Genomic DNA, 18966 nt, shown 5'->3' with positions numbered 1-18966 from the left:
AGTGACAGAACAGATAAAAAAAAAACGTAGAGTTAGAGCTGCTGCAACTGTTTTGAATTGAGGCATATATTATTTTATTTTAGCAAATTTTCTCTCAACTTGATCGCTCATTGCTTTAAATTGAATGACTCTTCTTTCAAATTGAGGGTTATGTCATTTCATTTTAGGAAGTTTTTTCTCAAATTGATCGTTTGTTGCTTTAATTTAATTCTCAAGTTATTTTAATTAATAAATATTTTTTATAAAAAAAATCAATATTGTTTTGAATTGAGGTATATATTATTTTAGTTTAGCAAATTTTCTCTCAACTTGAACACTTGTTGCCTTAAATCGAATGAATTGTCTTTCAAATTGAGGTATATGTCATTTTTTTTTTGCAAATTTTTCCTCAAAACAAAAGACAAAATATTCTTGAGTTTATCACAAGTTTTCTTAAATTAATTCTATATTTAAAAAAAAAAAAAATAATTTGTCTCAAATTGAAAAAAAATATTTTTTCAAAACAAGACATTTTTTCTCGAATTAATTATTTTTTTTTTCAACTTAAGACAAAAAAGTTCCAAGAAAAAATTTGCTAATATGAAGAAAATTTTTAACATATCCTTCTCTGTGTGCTGTTGAATTTTAAAATTTAGGTGTTTATCTATTTAATTGTGTTATTTTTAAGCAGGGAGCCTTTGACACAAGCTTGTGCCCGTTGATTTCTGCGGCCTTACATGAGCCTTGTAATAAAGGGAGTATAGAAAATAATGAGCTAAGACGAAATGCCAGTTTCTATTCAGTATCCACAGGAAAAAAATAATTTCTACTTGGTAGAATTTTCGTTCTTGTTTTTTTTTTATTTTATCATTGAAAGCTTTAATTAAATTAGATTCATATGAGAAAAATGAATTTATTATATTTATTCAAATGAAATTTCATTTTTTAATTAAGTTTATTAGAAAAATAAGATAAGTCGGTGATCACACGTGATATGAAATGATTGTTGTAATCTCAAAATGACTTAAACTTTTACACTTCTAAACTAGTAATATAAACAACATCAAAAAATATTTTTATTAATATAATAAAAAAAAAAAAAAAATATTTTTATATTTGTTTAACGTATTCATCAAAATTTTATACTTGGACTACAAAATATTATTTCAAAACATCACTGGAAAAAAAAAAAGTTCGACTAAAACCTGAGTTGTTCTACTTAGGTCAATTAAAGTTACAAATAATCACTTCAAAAAATTTAAATTTAATGAACGACTGATATTTGACTCATATGAATCTACAGTTTTATGAAATTTCTTTTTTTTAATCCTTTTAGCTGATATTATATTTGTACATACATGAATATATAATATATACTATATATATATTTAATATTTATACTTGCATATATATATACCTATATCTATATATAATATAGTATATATATATATATATACATACATATATAATCTACCTTAATACATCCATCGAAGAAGCATCGAAATGATGTAATAAAAATCTTACGGGATCCTCTAATCTTTTATACGTATAATGGTATCCATAATTTTTCAGAAAGAAGCAAAAGTGCGCGCGTTACTGGAATCATGATTAAGACCAACACGCAAAGCTAAGCTCTTTCCTGCCAACTCATCTATTGGCTATTTCGCCTTACCACTTTTCGATGGTGATTTTTTTTTTTTTTCAACTGACTAAACTAACCACGAGGGGATCTATATCCAGGCGCTAAAGTGAACGATAAGTTTTAATGCCTTTATATATTCACCTACAAACCATCATATCACTGAGAGAAAAAGTAACTTTTTGAAAATTAAAACTTTTTTTATGGGTTTGATCTGGTTCTAATCGATTTTTTTCATGACTTTGGTGCAGTTGATTACATTAAAAAAAAAATAAAAAAAATTTATCAAACACTTTTTTTTTTTCAGATAATTTTTTATTATTATAATATTATCTGATGGATAAACCTAGAAAATGAGCCATCTATTTCGAGTTAAGTATACACTCTATATAGCTATCGCATAATAGCTGAGATGAGCATATTGTCATTTAAAAAATAGCCAACAGTGATCTTCATGTTATTTAAAATTATGCTATTCAGTGAAGAACGCTTTCAGAATTAACCCCTTAATTTACATGCAAGTAACTTGAGTCACTTGACTTTCGAGCATATATTACAGAAAATCTGTGATATACTGAGAAAAGTGCATACAAGACTCATTTTGACCTTGTCTGTCTTCCACCTCGACCCATCATCTCTTTCTTGTCTTTTGCTCATTTTTTATCATTTTATTTTAACCACTATATACCGAGTTTTAAGCTTTGCAAGCACATTTTATATTTTTTTTCTCCTGGTCTGTTGATTTTTCCATCATTTAGCCACTATTATATATCTCTATTTATTCAGGCCTTGAACTTTTACTTCTTGACGAATTTTCCGGCAAATAGCTGGTGCATTGAAACTTTTTCGTACTGGACATTATTTATTACCAGTACAAAACATCAGCTATTTTAATTTCTGATTGTTTTCTTTCATTGTTACCAGTCTTAATTATTGGTTTAATATATTAGACATGAGAACATATACGAGAGGCAACATCCCATTTAGTTTTAGATATACTTTCTACCTTTTTTTTTCATCGACAATATTTAATCATAAAAAAGTTTTTGAATGAGAATAGCTTAAGTACACAACTGATGCGAAATCATGCGTGACAATACTAGTAAGCCTCCGTCTGGAATTAAATGTGGTATGATGAATGGGTAAATCTATCAAAAATTATATTAAAAAATATATAGAAAAACGCCAAACATCTATATGTATACAACCTTTATATTTAATAATATATTAGAAGAATTTATCAAATAAAATATACAGATTTTGTAATTCGAATTAGATTTTTTTTAAATTTACTTCCTCGAAATAAATTCTATCAAGATTTTTCAATAATTTCAATAAACCTTTTTTAGAATAATTCAAACTAATTACATGTTGATTGTGAAGACAAATCCCATCAGATCATTACACTCATATATATATATATCCACTTACTCAAGCGCTATCCTATAATTCACCAAGTAGATTCAAGAAGACTGTATCCTATATAATTTTCAGAATAAGGAATTATACGTCATTGTTCAAATTACATGTTACACAACGTGTAGTGAACTGGAGAGCTTTATCCATTTGTAAAATCGATCGGCACGTTAAGGAACGCCTCAGTTAAATACAGAATTGTATATATTATTTTATTTTTTTTCTTCCCTTCAAATATTGGTTAACATATTATTTTTTTACTTTTATAATTTGTTTTTGTGTTTATTTATTCGGCATTCAGTAATTATCTTCTTGTTATTTTACCTGTATAATTATTGTTATTATTATCAAAATAATGGGAACAAAATTTAAAAAATAGAATAAAGTGAAAAAAAAACTTTTTTTTTTTTACAATATAACTTCTTGTTTATTATTATGTTTTATTTCTTAACCACAATATTTTACCTCGTTACAATTTAAGTAAATGGCTTTTTTTTTTTTCTTTTTTTTTTTTTTTTTCATGTACAATTTATTTTCTATACAAATTTCTAAATTTTTTATTCTTGCCTATACAAGTATAAGTGAATTTTTATATACAAAAGCATTGGATTATTTTATCTAATTTTATTTCTTTTTGTTTATTTAATTATTTTTTTTTCTTCCGAAAACTACATGCTGTATATTTTTGGTCTATCTTAATATTTTCATTTTTTTTTTTTTTTTCTAAAGAGTTTTTTGTTTCTTAATTAAACCTCTTTAACGTCATTTCATTAGTCATGTTCCCGTTGACGATTACAAAATTGCTGACTAGGGTAACTTTGCTGGTTTTATATTCTGTCAGTAACTTTCCTCATCGTATTCGTTCACGCTTTCAAGGGACATTCACGAGGGACACTTTTCAAATTTAATTACCATCTTTACAGATATACAAACTGTCTCTTGAGATCAAGTTATGCTGATGACGGGAAACGTTGTAGACTTTAACACTTTTTTTTATATGTGTAAATATATATATAAATTTTTCAATGTTCCTTTTGTCTGCATAATAAGTGACAATAATCTGTCAATTTATATTTTTCAATCATTATATTTTTCGTTTTATTTTTTGACTGTATTTTTATAAATATAACTATTTATTTATATTGGAACACATAAAGCTCTGTTGATTATTGATTTTTTTTTTTTTTTTTTTTATGATATAATTGTAATGGATGATGTAGGTATGTATTTTTGATTTTACTTTAAAGCACTGCTGCTGTCTTTTTTAATTAATTACTTTGATTTTTTTCTTTTGTTTTTTTTTTTTTTTTTATATTCAGTAATTTATAATTTACTCGATAGATAATAATTATTCAAACGACATTATGCGTTAGTGAGCCATCGTCTTGCCACGTATTTGCTGCAAAGAAAAATTCATATTTTCAAACTTGACAATAAATGTGTTTTTTTATTAATATTCTTCATATTATTTTGATGAATACACTGAACTTAATACTTCTTATGACTGAATGAATAAAATTCTATTAAAAAAAAAATTTATTATAAAGCTGAAGAACTTTTCATAATTTAATATTGCAATAATTTCAGAAGTAAAAATTGCTTGAATTTAAAAAGATTATTCATTGAACCAACAGTAGTGATGCATAAAAAAAGGTTTAGTAAGCTTCATATTTAACTATAAGTCCTTTTTCTCTTGATATATAACGAAACAATTATTTTGTTGTAACTATCATTTATTTCTTAACTCGAGCAAAATAATTCTTTCGAAAAAAAAAAAATTACTTGAATTTAAAATTATAAAATGATTAATAATTCAATCTACTAAGTAGAAAAAATATATTCCAATTATATTAGATGTAATATTTATAGTTTACTTTAAAATTTAATATTAATCACATTTATATTTGTGCATGTACACAAATTTGAATATCTTTTATATAGATATATTTAATTTATATTTTTAATATTTTTTGTGTCAAAACTTATATTAGGAATATTATATACATATGAAATTTATTCACAGTATACTTATAATTTGTATGCCTTTTTTTTTTGAGTGTAGTTATATTGATTTTTAATATAAGAGAAATATAATTTGTATATATTTTTTCGACTTGTGTTTATGAAAAAACAAAATTTTCCAGCTTGAAATAATAATAAATTTTTATTGTAAAATTTATGCGTTACCTCTGTATCGTGTGTCTGGTGTCATTGATGGACATTTTGAATCAGGTGGTTTACGAAAATCAATATTTGTTCGAATCGTTCTATGATGAAGACCCTGCAATGGTCTTGCATTATTACCTAGTGGCGCTTTTGGTGTTAATTCAGTTCCTTGCATCAGTCTTCTCAATGCATAGAGCTGAAAATATTTTTTATTTTTTATATTTATACCATCTGGCATTGAATGTTGAATATTTTTTACATAAAGGAAAGAAAACAAAGTAAAACTGAATATTTGATTTTACATCAAATGAAAAAAAAAAACTAGTCTACCTCTTGTGCACTGATGTAGATTGGCTTGTTGAGTATTAGCCAGACAGCAGTTTCCCAACAGCCAGGATGTGTTGTGCTACCCTCATACGTCATGTAGCCATCAGTTTCCGGGAGGAGTTCTCTCAAGGATAGATGACCCACTGGAGCTGTTTGTGCTGTAACCAAGCAATTATTATATAAATATATTCAACATCATATATAACTCTATTGTCAAATCATTCATCACTTTATTTATATTCCCCTTTATCATAACAATCATAATAAATGTTTTAACAGTAAGAAGAGTAAATAACAATTAAATGAGACCCCTGTTGTGACACTAAGTGCCAACCCTATTTTAATAAATAATATGGATTCATTTATAATAAACATTTGTTTGGAAAATTATTTCAATTTTATTTGGCCTATTTTTTTTTATTTATGATAATATTATTTTGAATGTAAATAAATACATAAAAAAATATGTTTGGTTTTTTTCATGTTTAAATTGTAGGGAAATATTCAAAGTATATACATATAAAGATTTTTTTTTTTTTTTTTTTGGGGTCTGCGAGGGTAGTTGTGAGCCAAGAGGAATGCAAAACTAAAAGACACGTGAGATAGAAAAATAAATATATATATATGGTTTATCGCAAGGCTCGATTCGTAAACATATTCACATGTTGTATCTATACAAAATTGGCTACATATAGCAAATTCAGAAGTCCGTATACATACATATAAAATTTGAAGACGTGCGAGAGAAATGCCTAAAACCACCCTTTTATATATAACAGCTCAAGTTGGCTGAGGTCTACCTCTAATCCGTTAGGTTCAGCTTGAATGCATCAACTCATTTTTTTTCTTCTTTTCTTTTAGCAATTTGTAAACACGAACAACAAATATACTACAGAAACATAAAAATTTCGCATTGAATCGACAGTACAGATTTTTATCTAAATGTGATTATATTAGTTGATTTATTTTTTTATATCAACACATTAACAAAGACGTCAGCTGTTGACCGCATTTATATCAATCTATCCTTGATTATATATGCTTAATCAATCATACTTTATTTTGCCAGTTTTTTTTTTTTTTTTATTTACACGGTTTTTTCATTTAGATGTTCAGTTAAAAATTGTTGAAAGTTTACAAATGAATGAAAAAAAAGTAATTCGATTATAGTGTGTAAGAATTGTATTTATCTCAAAATTTGAAAATGACAAATTTAATAATACGACAACTTGATAAGGAATATTAACTGTTTCCGTGCTTTTACATATACATGCATGACGTATGTGTATAATACTTATGCAGCTGCATACAAATGCGTGCACCTACGTATAGAAGAATTATATATAATCGTTGAAAGCTGTCCGTATGCGGTATGATTAATGAAACGCATTAACGTAACCTTCATTTTTTATATGTATATATGTATAAAAATGATACAAAAAGATAAACAAATCACAACAAAAGAGTTTGTATATTTCTTTTAGCTAAAGACTCAGCCCACGTATTGGTGCAGAAAACTAAAATTATGACATGTCTCTCAACCTAATAGAGGTAGACACTCCAAAAAGTTCGAATCAAGCGTCATTTAATATCTACAAACTTGATTCAATTTTTTTTTTAATTATGTATAAGTCGTGATTTCTGTAAGCAGAAAATCGTTTTTTGTTTTTTTTTTTTTTTTAAATGATTATTGTACATTTGTTGTTTTCAAATTTTTTGTTTTTTCTTTAAAATTTATAAGAATAATAATTTACTATGAATTTTTGTTCATTGAATTTTCCCCTAAACTATCGAAGTGAGCTGTTGATATTTACAACTCCAGCGTTTTTTTCACGAGGGAGGCTCTCTCATCCACACATACAAACATACAAAATGAAACTTCCTCTTTGACTGACTCATTCCAATACACAGTGAGGGTAAAGTTCCATGGAAATATGTTAGCGGGAAATAAAGTTTTTTGAGACCGATATTTTTGCTAAAAAAAATGGAGTAATCAAATATCAATTTTTGAAAAATACGAAGTAATGAAGGCTCTCTAGTAGGTTGACTATTACCAAAGTCTTTTTTGTCTTTATATTTTTACTAGTGTGTTTTTACTTTAATTTCATGATGATGATCGCTCAACCTGTTGATCAAAATATGAACCTATATGATTAAATTATAAGGAAAGAGAGTACTCATATATACATGTATATGTGGAACAATAAACAAATTTTGAGAGAAAAATGAAAATTAAGTAACTCGGGGTTGTTAGTTTGATCCAATGGCATAATGTGTATATCTAGGTCTTACAAATTGATTCATTTGTGGGTCAGATTTCAAAGCTTAACATTTATATATGTAGTTGACTTAAAATGTAAGTCATTCGTAAGAAAAACCATCTGAGTGAAATTTCCAGAACGTCAATAGTAAAAAAAATTTATGTATGGGGTATTTCGTGTAGAATTGTAGAGTCATTCTCTTCTCCCTTAGCTGACTGAGTTTATGAATTTTTATTAACTTCGTATTTGAAAAATATTTGAGCCATACTAAAAAATAAATATTTTGACCTATACAAATTTTGAATATATGTTAAAATTTTATAAATTATCTTCAACCCTCCCGAGACAGTCAAAAATTATCTTAATCTAAATTCCTTGAAACTCCTTAATTCTCTTTTTTTTTAGAATATTTCTAAAAAATGTAAAATTATAAAATAATTTGTGAAAGTTTAAAAGTGTTTTTGAAGCTTAAAAAAACTTGAAACACTTCCCATAAAATGCTTTATAGATGTTCATATATTATTTATCGTTATTTATCAGACACAACAATATAGTGATGGTATATTATAAGGTGATACTGAGGTGCAGGTTTTTCTATCACGAGCAAGTCAACAGGCAGTTACAAGATGTCAAATATATTGAGGTTCACTTTAGATATTGGACTCTCACAAATTATAATATTAATATATTCCAAACCGATATACTTTATTGTTTAGTTCCATAAACTGCTATTAATCTTTTTGTAAAAATATTTCAGTAAAAATACCGTTTCATTTAATCTATAATTGAGAGAATAAATATTGTCAAATATAAGTTTCAGCATGTTATGAATCTTAACAAGTTCACGTTTATATCTATAGTTGAACTTACTATTGCAAATAATATCGATTAAAATTTTATCTTTTATGAGAATCTTTATTTTATGCTATTCTCTACCATGCAATCTAATATTTCCTGGAATCTTGACATTTTCATGAGTACCCAATGGGAATAAAAATTTTAACCAAAATTTTCTCTGATCTTCCAACGAGATATATCAGATATGAAGGATTAAAAAACGAAATCTGATGGCAACATTGCTTTTTTCGACAGATTCATAGTATTAAAAAATTTATATATAGCCGTGACCAATAGGGTGACATTTCGAAATCTCTAGCTCTGAAATACTTCTCCGATAAAATTAAAAAAAATTTATTTAGTTACAGTCAAGATAAAAATAAAGGAAAAAAAATCATTAAAACAGGATGAAAGAATAAATAAAAAAACAAACTTTTTTTTTTAATATCGCATTTAATATTATTCAATATATGTGAAAAAAAATTATAGAAAAAAACTGAAGCTTATTTTCGGTATATATTTTCAGCTAGAAAAGAAACAAAAAAATTCACAAATAAATCCAATGGGCTGACATCCATTATGTAATTGGTAAACTCGTTCATTATATATATATTTATATTGATATATACAAAGAAATTCTTGTGATTATAAATTAATTGATTAATGAAAACCAAAAGTCATAGTCTAAAATTTGCTATACTGCTCGAAAATAAAACATTCTTTTTACTATATATGTATATGCTCAGATGAAAAAATATTCTATACCTGTACATGCTTGTGTACGTACACACAATTTTTGTTTAATTTTCATTTGGAGTATTCAGTATGGCATTCAGTATGTTTTTTTAATTTTATTTTATATATGATATTTTTCTATTTTTATTTTTTTATATTTCATTCACTCAGTAAGTTATTTTTCACATGGCATTTTATTTATTATCCACATATACTCTGCTTGGTCCCGGATGAGACTTGCTCTTGCTAGTTTTCACTCGCCTCCATATATGTGATGTACCGGATGCTACGCGAGTTATCTCATGTGTAAAACGCGGCTCCATCTGATGTGCTACTCGTAGTGCAAAAAGTTATGCCAGAATGAAGCAAAAAAAAAGCTGCAGAGAAAAAAAATATATATGATGATGATGAATCTTCAGAATGCCTGTACTAATTGCGCTTGCCTCTTTTCAACTATCTCATGGAAATGTCATACTTTATGATTTTGGTCACAAATTATACCATTCAAATTACTGAAGATTCTCATCAGCGACATTTTTTGAAAATTATCTTTTATCTTCGTGAAATAAAAAATTCATATATTCACTAATTTAAAAAATATATAATTTTTTTTTACACTTACTTCGGTATTGAACTTTGTTGAATACACTGGTTATAATTCGAAGTTCTGGATTCGGTTTTTCACCAAGCTGAAAATAAAATTATCATAATTTTAGTTTATATTCAAAATTAAATTACATGTAAATTACGTGAAGTAGAGAATTTAATAAAAGTGATCATATTTGCAGACAGTAATGATGGTACTCAACAAGAATTGCCCAAAACGTTCAATAAAAAACTACTATATTCAAATTTAATTTACTATCAGGTATAGTAGTAAGAAGATTTTGAGAAATAATTGAGAGATAATCAATAATAATTAAGCACAAAAACTGTATATGAAAATACGGAATACAGTATTTCTAGTCTTCTGTGAAGTAGGACAACATTAAAAAAAAAGGAAAAAATTTCATGTAATTGAGATCATGTTTAGTATACACATTTGAGTACCGGGAATACACTCTAATTATGATCTGACTTTAAAAAAAATGACAATTCTACCGATTAATAGCTTGTCAGGTATTATGTATATTCAATTTACAGAAAGAAAAAAAAAATTAATATATATGAACGTAAGTTTTGGTTGTGTATAAATGAAAATATATAAAATACGATAGTTTGTATATACAATATCTATCATCAATCCATCTTAAAAGTTTTTTGATAAAACGACAGGAAAGGTGGATGTACTCATTCATTTACGGTGAATATTGGTCCCCGTACAATGTAGTATTGTCCCAAAGGTATAATCCATCTGAATTACAGTCGTCAAGATTGTTTCACGCAAAAAGCACAAACTCAGTGAAAAATCCAGTGTGGTTTCATTTCCTTCTATACATTCATATATATATATTTTATCTTGCAGTATATACATATATTTAACTCGGTATATAAACGAATTACTCTAAAAAAAGTAAATGTCAAATATATTACTTTTTAATTTACTTGATAAAATGGGGAAATTTTTAATTTACTTGATAAATATCATTTCCATGAACGATTATATAAACCATGAAAAGGTCAGCTGAGAAATATATTATTTTTAAATTCTCTTAGCGTCATTAAAATCCCCAGGGGTCATGGCATATTTATTCCTTACTCGCAGCAGCAAATCTCGTGTACTTCTGCCGTGGGCTTACTTATTAACTCGTTCGTACCTTTTGAAAATTAAATGCTCATTTAGAAAATAGTTTATGTACATCGTTTATAAAATATTTTCACTATGAAACAAAAATGTTTGAATTATTTACTCATTTTTTATTAATTTTTTTATAATTATTTTCTAAATCAATTTATCTATCAGAAATGTTAAACAACGAAAACTGTAATAAATTTACACTGAGACATATTCTTTTTATGACTTTATCCAAACAGAATAGTGAAATAATAACAACGATTCATCAACCATACGATACGAAGATTTTGAACCGGAAAACTTTAATTGTTTTATAACGTTTCTTCTTTAACTCAGCTAGTCAGTATTGTAATATTATTTTTAAATTTGAATTTATCGCCGAGTGGAAATTGAAATCAGATTTGGATCCGATTTTGATTAAGGGACCTGATTTCAAACCGACTGTGGCAACCTAGTGGGGCCGATCAGTATGTAACGCTTAATTCTAAGATTCGTATGTGAATCGGATCAAAATACCTGACCAGATCAAACAGTTAGAATAAGGATACCTGGTCAGGAACGGATCGGTACGAGATGTTACGAGTTCAAATACCGCCCATCTCCAACCCGTAAAAGCAAGTATAAAAGCCATAAGATTGTGTTGAGCGCATTCTTTGTGCAAAAAAAACATTTATTTCAGAAGAAAATAAACAAAGCTTCGATTATATTACTAATATAAATTTTAATTTAAAAATAAATGATAATTATATTACTATTTTGACAAAGTTGATAAATCAAAAATGACAACATGAATGACTTTTATCGTGATTTTTAGGGAACTGTCTGTATATTGTGAATAAAAAAAAGGGCGCCCACTAGTTCTCGTATTAAAAAAAGAGATTGTCGAATTAAAAATTTTGAAGTTGAAACGAGACAAGAGGTATCTGACAAAAGACGAGAATATTCAAGACGAGCGGAAGCTGACTCTCGTCCAGTCTCGTCTCGTCTCATTGCATGACTAGAAATGTTTGTTTATTATTGTTTATTTTATACCTTGGAACCAAAACAATAAATACAAAATATATTTTTATTCGAAATACATGGAGTCAGCGTGAATACATCCTGGCTACGTATATACATGTATAACGACTATGAAAAATTTATTTAAATAATTTGAATGACTGCAATAAATATACTAGCGAATAAACTCTGTCTACGAATGAATACGAAAAAAAATTACGCCATATGGTAATTACGCGAAAAAATTACTTATGTAAGAACGCCGGCGATTGGCCGTTAGATAAAAAGTTTAATAATGGAAATAAAAAAGTTTGCTTTAGAATGTTTCTTTCGACTATAATATTCGAAATAAAATACGTGAACAAATATGCATGTTTTTGACTGTTAATAGTTTTGGTAGACTATTCAGAAAAAAAAATTTGAAAATATAGAGTCAATTTTTTAACCATGTTATATTTTATTTTTTCGTTAAATTCACGTCACACCCGAGTGGAAATTTCAGTCCGATTCGGATCCAGGACGGATCCGGTTTACCTGATTACATATCCGAATCGGATCAGGCTGGCCGGATCCGATTCGGACTGAAAATGTAACGCCGGCTACGCTCCGAATCGGATCCGGTGAACCGGATCCGGTTACAATAAGGACACCGTGGCTAAATTGGATACCAAATTATGTATCCGAAATTACATTTAAATCGGATCCGATTTTACATCCAAAACGGATCCGATTTTACATCCAAAACGGATCCAATTTTACGTCCAAATCGGATCCGATTTTACATTCAAATCGGATCCGATTTTACATCCAAATCGGATCCGATTTTATATTTAAACCGGATCCGAATTTTGTTTTAAAAAAATTTTGATTTAAAAAAAAAAATATATTTGCTTTTTTCAATTATTTTTTTTAACAATCATTATTAACAATATTTTTATCTTAGAAAATTCAACCTAAACTAAACTAAAATTCCGGATTTTGCGGGGATCGATCTCGGGGCTGTTCAAAGTCGGCAACTCTATCCTATTGACCACGGCGGCGTACGTGGAATCCATAAAATCAAAAGTCCTTTACAAGTGTAGAAAGTTATTTCAAAATTACAATAGAAAAACTTGATATGGTTAATACTATATATATGCAAAAATGTATTTATTATTATCAAAAAATAAAATGACATTCTGAAATTAATTTTTTTTTTTTTTTTTTTCAAATACTTCTAAGTTGGATCCGTTTCAAATCAGGGAAACCGGATCCGGCTTACCTTAGCCAAGCCTGACCGAATCCGGAAGTTAACTTTGACAAAAAAAACAAACTTCAATTAAAGTCCGGCATTCCGGATCCGATTCGGATCAGGATAGAGTAAGGAAAACCGGATCCGGTTAGCCTTAGCCAAACCTGACTAAACCCGGAGATAACTTTGAAAAAAAAAATAAAGTCCGATTAAAGTCCGGCAATCTGGATCCGATTCGGATCAGGATAGAGTAAGGAAAACCGGATCCGGTTAGCCTTAGCCAAACCTGACTAAACCCGGAGATAACTTTGAAAAAAAAAATAAAGTCCGATTAAAGTCCGGCAATCTGGATCCGATTCGGATCAGGAAAGAGTAAGGAAAGCCGGATCCGGTTAGCCTTAGCCAAACCTGACTAAACCCGGAGATAACTTTGAAAAAAAAAATAAAGTCCGATTAAAGTCCGGCAATCTGGATCCGATTCGGATCAGGAAAGAGTGAGGAAAGCCGGATCCGGTTAGCCTTAGCCAAACTTGACTGAACCCGGAGATAACTTTGAAAAAAAAAATAAGGTCCGATTAAAGTCCGGCAATCTGGATCCGATTCGGATCAGGATAGAGTAAGGAAAACCGGATCCGGTTAGCCTTAGCCAAACCTGACTAAACCCGGAGATAACTTTGAAAAAAAAAATAAAGTCCGATTAAAGTCCGGCAATCTGTATCCGATTCGGATCAGGAAAGAGTAAGGAAAACCGGATCCGGTTAGCCTTAGCCATAACGGATCCGAAAAGGGTCAGGAAACCCGGATCCGGATTACCTTAGCCATACTGGATCCGATCCGGATCAGGATCCGGCCAAGCCGGATTCAATTTCCACTCGGGCAAATTCTAATTTAAGTTTTTTTTTTAGCTGATGTAATTTATGAGAGCAAAAAATCACAACCCATCATCGATAGACGGCATGGCCGACCGTGTTAAGGCCCGTAGTTGTAATCTGAAAGTTCCGAGTTCGCGTCCCGTCGGTGGTTAGGTAAATTAAGTTATGTTAGGTATATAAAATCTTATCGTTCAATCTGTTTCATCATCAACATTGCTTCAGTAAATTAGTCAAACAAAAAATAATAATGAAAAACGGTTTTTTTTTTTAATTTACTTGATCCGTTTTAAATCAGGTTTCCATTCCTGATCAGGTATCCTGGCTTTAACCTTACAATCTGACCAGGTTTCCTGATCCGATTCTGATCAGAATCCTAAAAAACAGCGTTACATTCTGATCCATTCCTGAACAGTTAAACACTAATTTTACTCTGGGTGAAATCTGTACGGTCTTTCAAGCGGAGGTATTCGCGATGCTAGTATGTGCGGAGATAAACTTAGAACGTGGCTATAGGAACAAGAGGATCTGTATCTGTTCCGACAGTCAAGCAGTGCTGTTGGCGATTGACGCACCAGCAGACAAATCAGCCTTGGTGAGGGAGTGCTGGGAGAAATTGGATTTACTGGCATCGCGAAACAAGGTCAAACTTTTATGGGTACCGGGATATTCGGGACTCCAGGGTAATGAGACAGCCGATGAACTGGCTCGTGAAGGTTCAGCATTGAGACTCTATAGGCCGGGACCAGTCGTAGGAGTTGCGGATTGCTTTGTTACGACAGAAATTCGCGCCTATCAACACAGGGTGCATAGAAAATTATGGAGAGAGGAGCCCAAGGCGAGGCAAACGATTTTCTAGGTGAACCTGAGCGGAAGGTAGCTGGGCAGCTATTAAATATGACTAGGTGTCAAGCTGAGACTAGGAGTAGGACTGGTAACGGGACACTGTAGACTCAGGGCACATCTGAAAAGGATAGGACTAGTACGGGATGACACTCGTCGCAAGTGCGATGAAGAGGTGGACAAAACAGCAAGTCACGTGATATGTTATTGGATTGGACTGGTCAAGCTTGATTTTCAATGCTTTGGGAAGCACTTTTGCGAACCCGAAGAGGGAAATGAAGGGACGGCAAAATAAACCGGAGGTCTAATTGCCTATGCAGGCGCAGCGGTGACCGCACCCTAGTTACATAAAATAAAAATAAAAAATAAAATAAATAAACCTCGCTTGACCTCATGTCTACCTGCAATAGATAACGATGTAGAGAGGCTCAAAATTGCATGACAATTTTCCAGTCCCGTGTAGGAATTGCCAAGACTTACAACACGGCCAAGTCTTGTCCCAATAATGGCACTTAATGCTTGGCAGCCAATCGTGTGCCATCCATGAGCCAAGGCTTGGCTGACTCATGGCTGGTTATTTGCTTACCAAGGCTTGTATTCCAATGCTTGGCCGACCATTGGTTGAAGAAGAGGTGGCCAGCTCTTATCAAGCCATTTATCCAAGACTCAAAACTGATGATTAAGCCAAGGCTTAGCTCATTAAGGGCTGGCCAGTCATTGATCGACCGTTCATCGGCCAAGTCTTGGTAAATTATTGGGAAAAAAAATAAAATTTATATATCGGCCGAGTGTCGGTTGATTCTTGGATTGCCATGATTGTAATGTAAATTTAAGTAGAACAAATTTTCCTCATCTTTAATTGTTACTGCTATAGTTAAGTAAGTAAGGCTCTGGAGTTTCAACTAGGAGATACTGTGTTCAAGTCCTGGTGATGTCAAGTATTTATGGTGTAATTTTTTCAGTCAAATAAATCATCAATTATATAAATAAAAAAATTAAATTGTTTAAACAATTAAAAAATGTTTTTTTTTTATAAAATTATTAAATTTTTGGAAGTCTTGGCCAATGCTTGGCCCAGTGTTGGTAGCCAAGCTCAAATTGGTGTCAATCAATCAATCAAACACGGGGTCAGGCGGTCATATTGTGTGTCAATTTACTAAATTATATAGTAAAATTTTCTTGAAAATACAGTAAACACTAATACATTTACAACGAAAATTTACTGTACTATTCAACGCGCTCTAGAGGATACGAATTTTTTACTAAATATTTTAGTAGAATATCATCTCTTGCGGTCAGTCACACAAATAAAACTAATATTACAAATCACTATAGTAATTTATTTAAACATGATAGTATTTTTTAGTTAAAATTTCTCGCAGTGTAGATATTTGATTAATACAAAATCTTAATAGTTTGATCTTTACAGCTTCTTTTAGTTTTTAGTTTTTTAGTTATTATTTTTGAAAATAATTCCTAACAATTTTTAAATGAATAATTTAGTTATTTTTAAATAGTGTTTTGGCTCTAGAGATTTCAAGAATTAAGATTTTTATTGTTATTGCTTGTCGTTGTCCGGTAGTTTAGCGAAGTAGAATAACTTTCTGATCAAAAATCCTGTTTTAAAATCTATAAAATTACTTGAGAAGGTTGCGTATTTTTAATGAAAAAATTATTACCATGAGCACCTTTCAACAACTGTGTAAACCTCGCATTTATGTCCCGATTAATAACATATCTAAAAATAGATGAAAATAATTTACATGTTGATATTTTATTCTTTAAGAGTTGTGTTGTATGATCAATTCACAATTAATGATTTTTAACAGAGTGATTGAGCCCATGTTTGCTTTGAGTGACTATGCTTGTGTGCGTCTGTGAGAGGTGTAAATTGAGCCCAATTTGAATTAATTTTTACACAGTAATTAATTATAATATCATTTTGAGACAAAAATATCTTTATATACCTATATATATCTTTATGTATATACCGACCTGCATAATTTTTTCATCTGTTTTTTAAGTTTTTTTAATCTAAAATTACCATAATCTATGAGATAAAACGATCGTCATTAGTCAGCCCGTAAATGACATAAAAAGCATTCATTTATAGAGATATTCATAGGGGAAATTCTATCACTAGAAACGCTACCTGACTTTATAATTAATTATTATTTAAAAAAAAATTGAAAAGATTTAAAGTAAATTATTCTAAGAGTTTAAATCTACTTGTGAATAGTAATTTTTATATTGCTTTCTCAATATTGCCATTTGAAAATCCTAACTGTTCTTCTGTTGAACAACAGTAAAAAAATTATAAAACAAAAAAAGTCGCATGCATTGAGGGTGAATAGACGTTCTATTTTAGTTAAATAAGATAGAAAATATTGTATACAAGTTGAGACCAATAAACGTTTTTCGTAATTGTAATATTGTGTTTAGTATACCAACCTGAACCATAATAGAAAGGGCAACAAGGCCCTGGCTTTTGTGTTGTGCTTCACTCATATTATGATACAGCTCTGCATTAAAGCCATATACTTGAATCTGAAAAAAAATAAATAAATAGAGATATGACAGTGCCTATTAGTCAGTGTGTACATTTATGAAAATACAAAAAAATATAAATAAAATGTAAACAGAAAAAAAAATAACATGGTAAATAATATGAGAGACGTAAGTCAAAGACCGATAAACCGAGAATACAATAAATTATCTGGTACTCTGTGGGCACCCGGCAAGTGCGCTTAGTCAAGTAGGTAAGGAAGGTTTTGAAGATCTCGTCGAGAAAAAGAAGCCTGTGGGGTGAACAGAGGATGAGGGATGACTACAAAAAAAAAGATAGGAATACCGACAATGCAACAAGGCATGCTTCAAAGACCTACTCGTGACGGAAAGCTGCCCTAAGAAAGAGATAAAAGTAAATGGAAAATATAAAGGAGAAAAAGAGATGAAAGAGAGTGTGTAAAACGTAAATCTACTGCTCTGATCAAAGCATGACGAGTACGACTGAAATTGGGAATTCTCATTTTTTTTTCTTCCTTCTTCACTTCAACTTTTTAGCTTCCTTTTTTTCGACTTTTTATATATACGTTTCATCTTCATTTTATCCGCTACCCTATTCACGAATTGAACTATATATATATAAATGAAGAATAACTATATATACCTGTATTTCATTTTTTTTTTTTTTTTATCATCAATTCGTCATAGATCTAGGTTGTTACACACTTTTGCAATATACATGTCTACCTATAGACAGTTATGCATAAAAGGCAGGACTCTCGAAAAAGTCGAATACGTCCATGATATGTTTATATATATATACATATGTTTTTTTTTTTGATATTTCAAGCTCTCTTTATCTTTATCTTTATCTTTCTCTCTCTCTCTCTCTTCCGCGTCTTGTCTGAATTTCTGATCAAAGAAACTTACACTTTATTCCCTGGAGATATTATCCTCGTGGTGAATTTTTACCTAGCGGCAGTGTTCAATGCTCTTATTCTTTGTTCTTTTTGAATCTCAATCATCATAATAAGATAGAATGGAATAATGTCAATAATACATTTTTTGCATACCACTACGATTGACGAGCAAAATATGAATCATGCTTTTATATGCAAAACGCAATTTGAAAAAGATGATTACATGAAAAATCCTTAATATATATTTTTTTAATGTATACAGTTGATAGAATGATTATTTTATATTAATTGTAAGTACAGCATTATCATAATTTTTCAATGATACTGGAATGACTTAATATTGAACCATTTAAAAGAACCAAATATGTTACAAAGCAAGAAAGCAGAACTTCATGCCTAATACATCTAACAGATTTAATTTTTTGTTTTTTCAAAACAAATATATTAATTAAATGAGGAAAGAAAAAATAAATGGTTTTTAATGAAGTATATGAGTGATTTAGA

General features: G+C 29.6%; 1 protein-coding gene across 1 annotated transcript in view; it reads right to left on the bottom strand.

The window, feature by feature from the left end:
- Window positions 1-3679: 3679 nt before the first annotated feature.
- Window positions 3680-18966, bottom strand: part of LOC122848721 (carbonic anhydrase-related protein 10) — a 65998-nt gene continuing 50711 nt past the window's right edge. The window contains exons 5-9 of the mRNA XM_044146985.1: window positions 17489-17584; window positions 9983-10049; window positions 5531-5685; window positions 5222-5396; window positions 3680-4433 (exon numbers count right to left, since the gene is read on the bottom strand). Of these exons, the coding sequence (XP_044002920.1) occupies window positions 4387-4433; window positions 5222-5396; window positions 5531-5685; window positions 9983-10049; window positions 17489-17584 (540 nt within the window). The 3' untranslated portion in view covers window positions 3680-4386. The remainder of the gene's footprint in view (window positions 4434-5221; window positions 5397-5530; window positions 5686-9982; window positions 10050-17488; window positions 17585-18966) is intronic.

Source organism: Aphidius gifuensis, linkage group LG1, assembly GCF_014905175.1.
Source record: "Aphidius gifuensis isolate YNYX2018 linkage group LG1, ASM1490517v1, whole genome shotgun sequence".
Lineage (NCBI taxonomy): Eukaryota > Metazoa > Arthropoda > Insecta > Hymenoptera > Braconidae > Aphidius > Aphidius gifuensis.
Note: the sequence above shows the minus strand (reverse complement) of the source record. Positions and strands in the feature narration are given on the sequence as shown.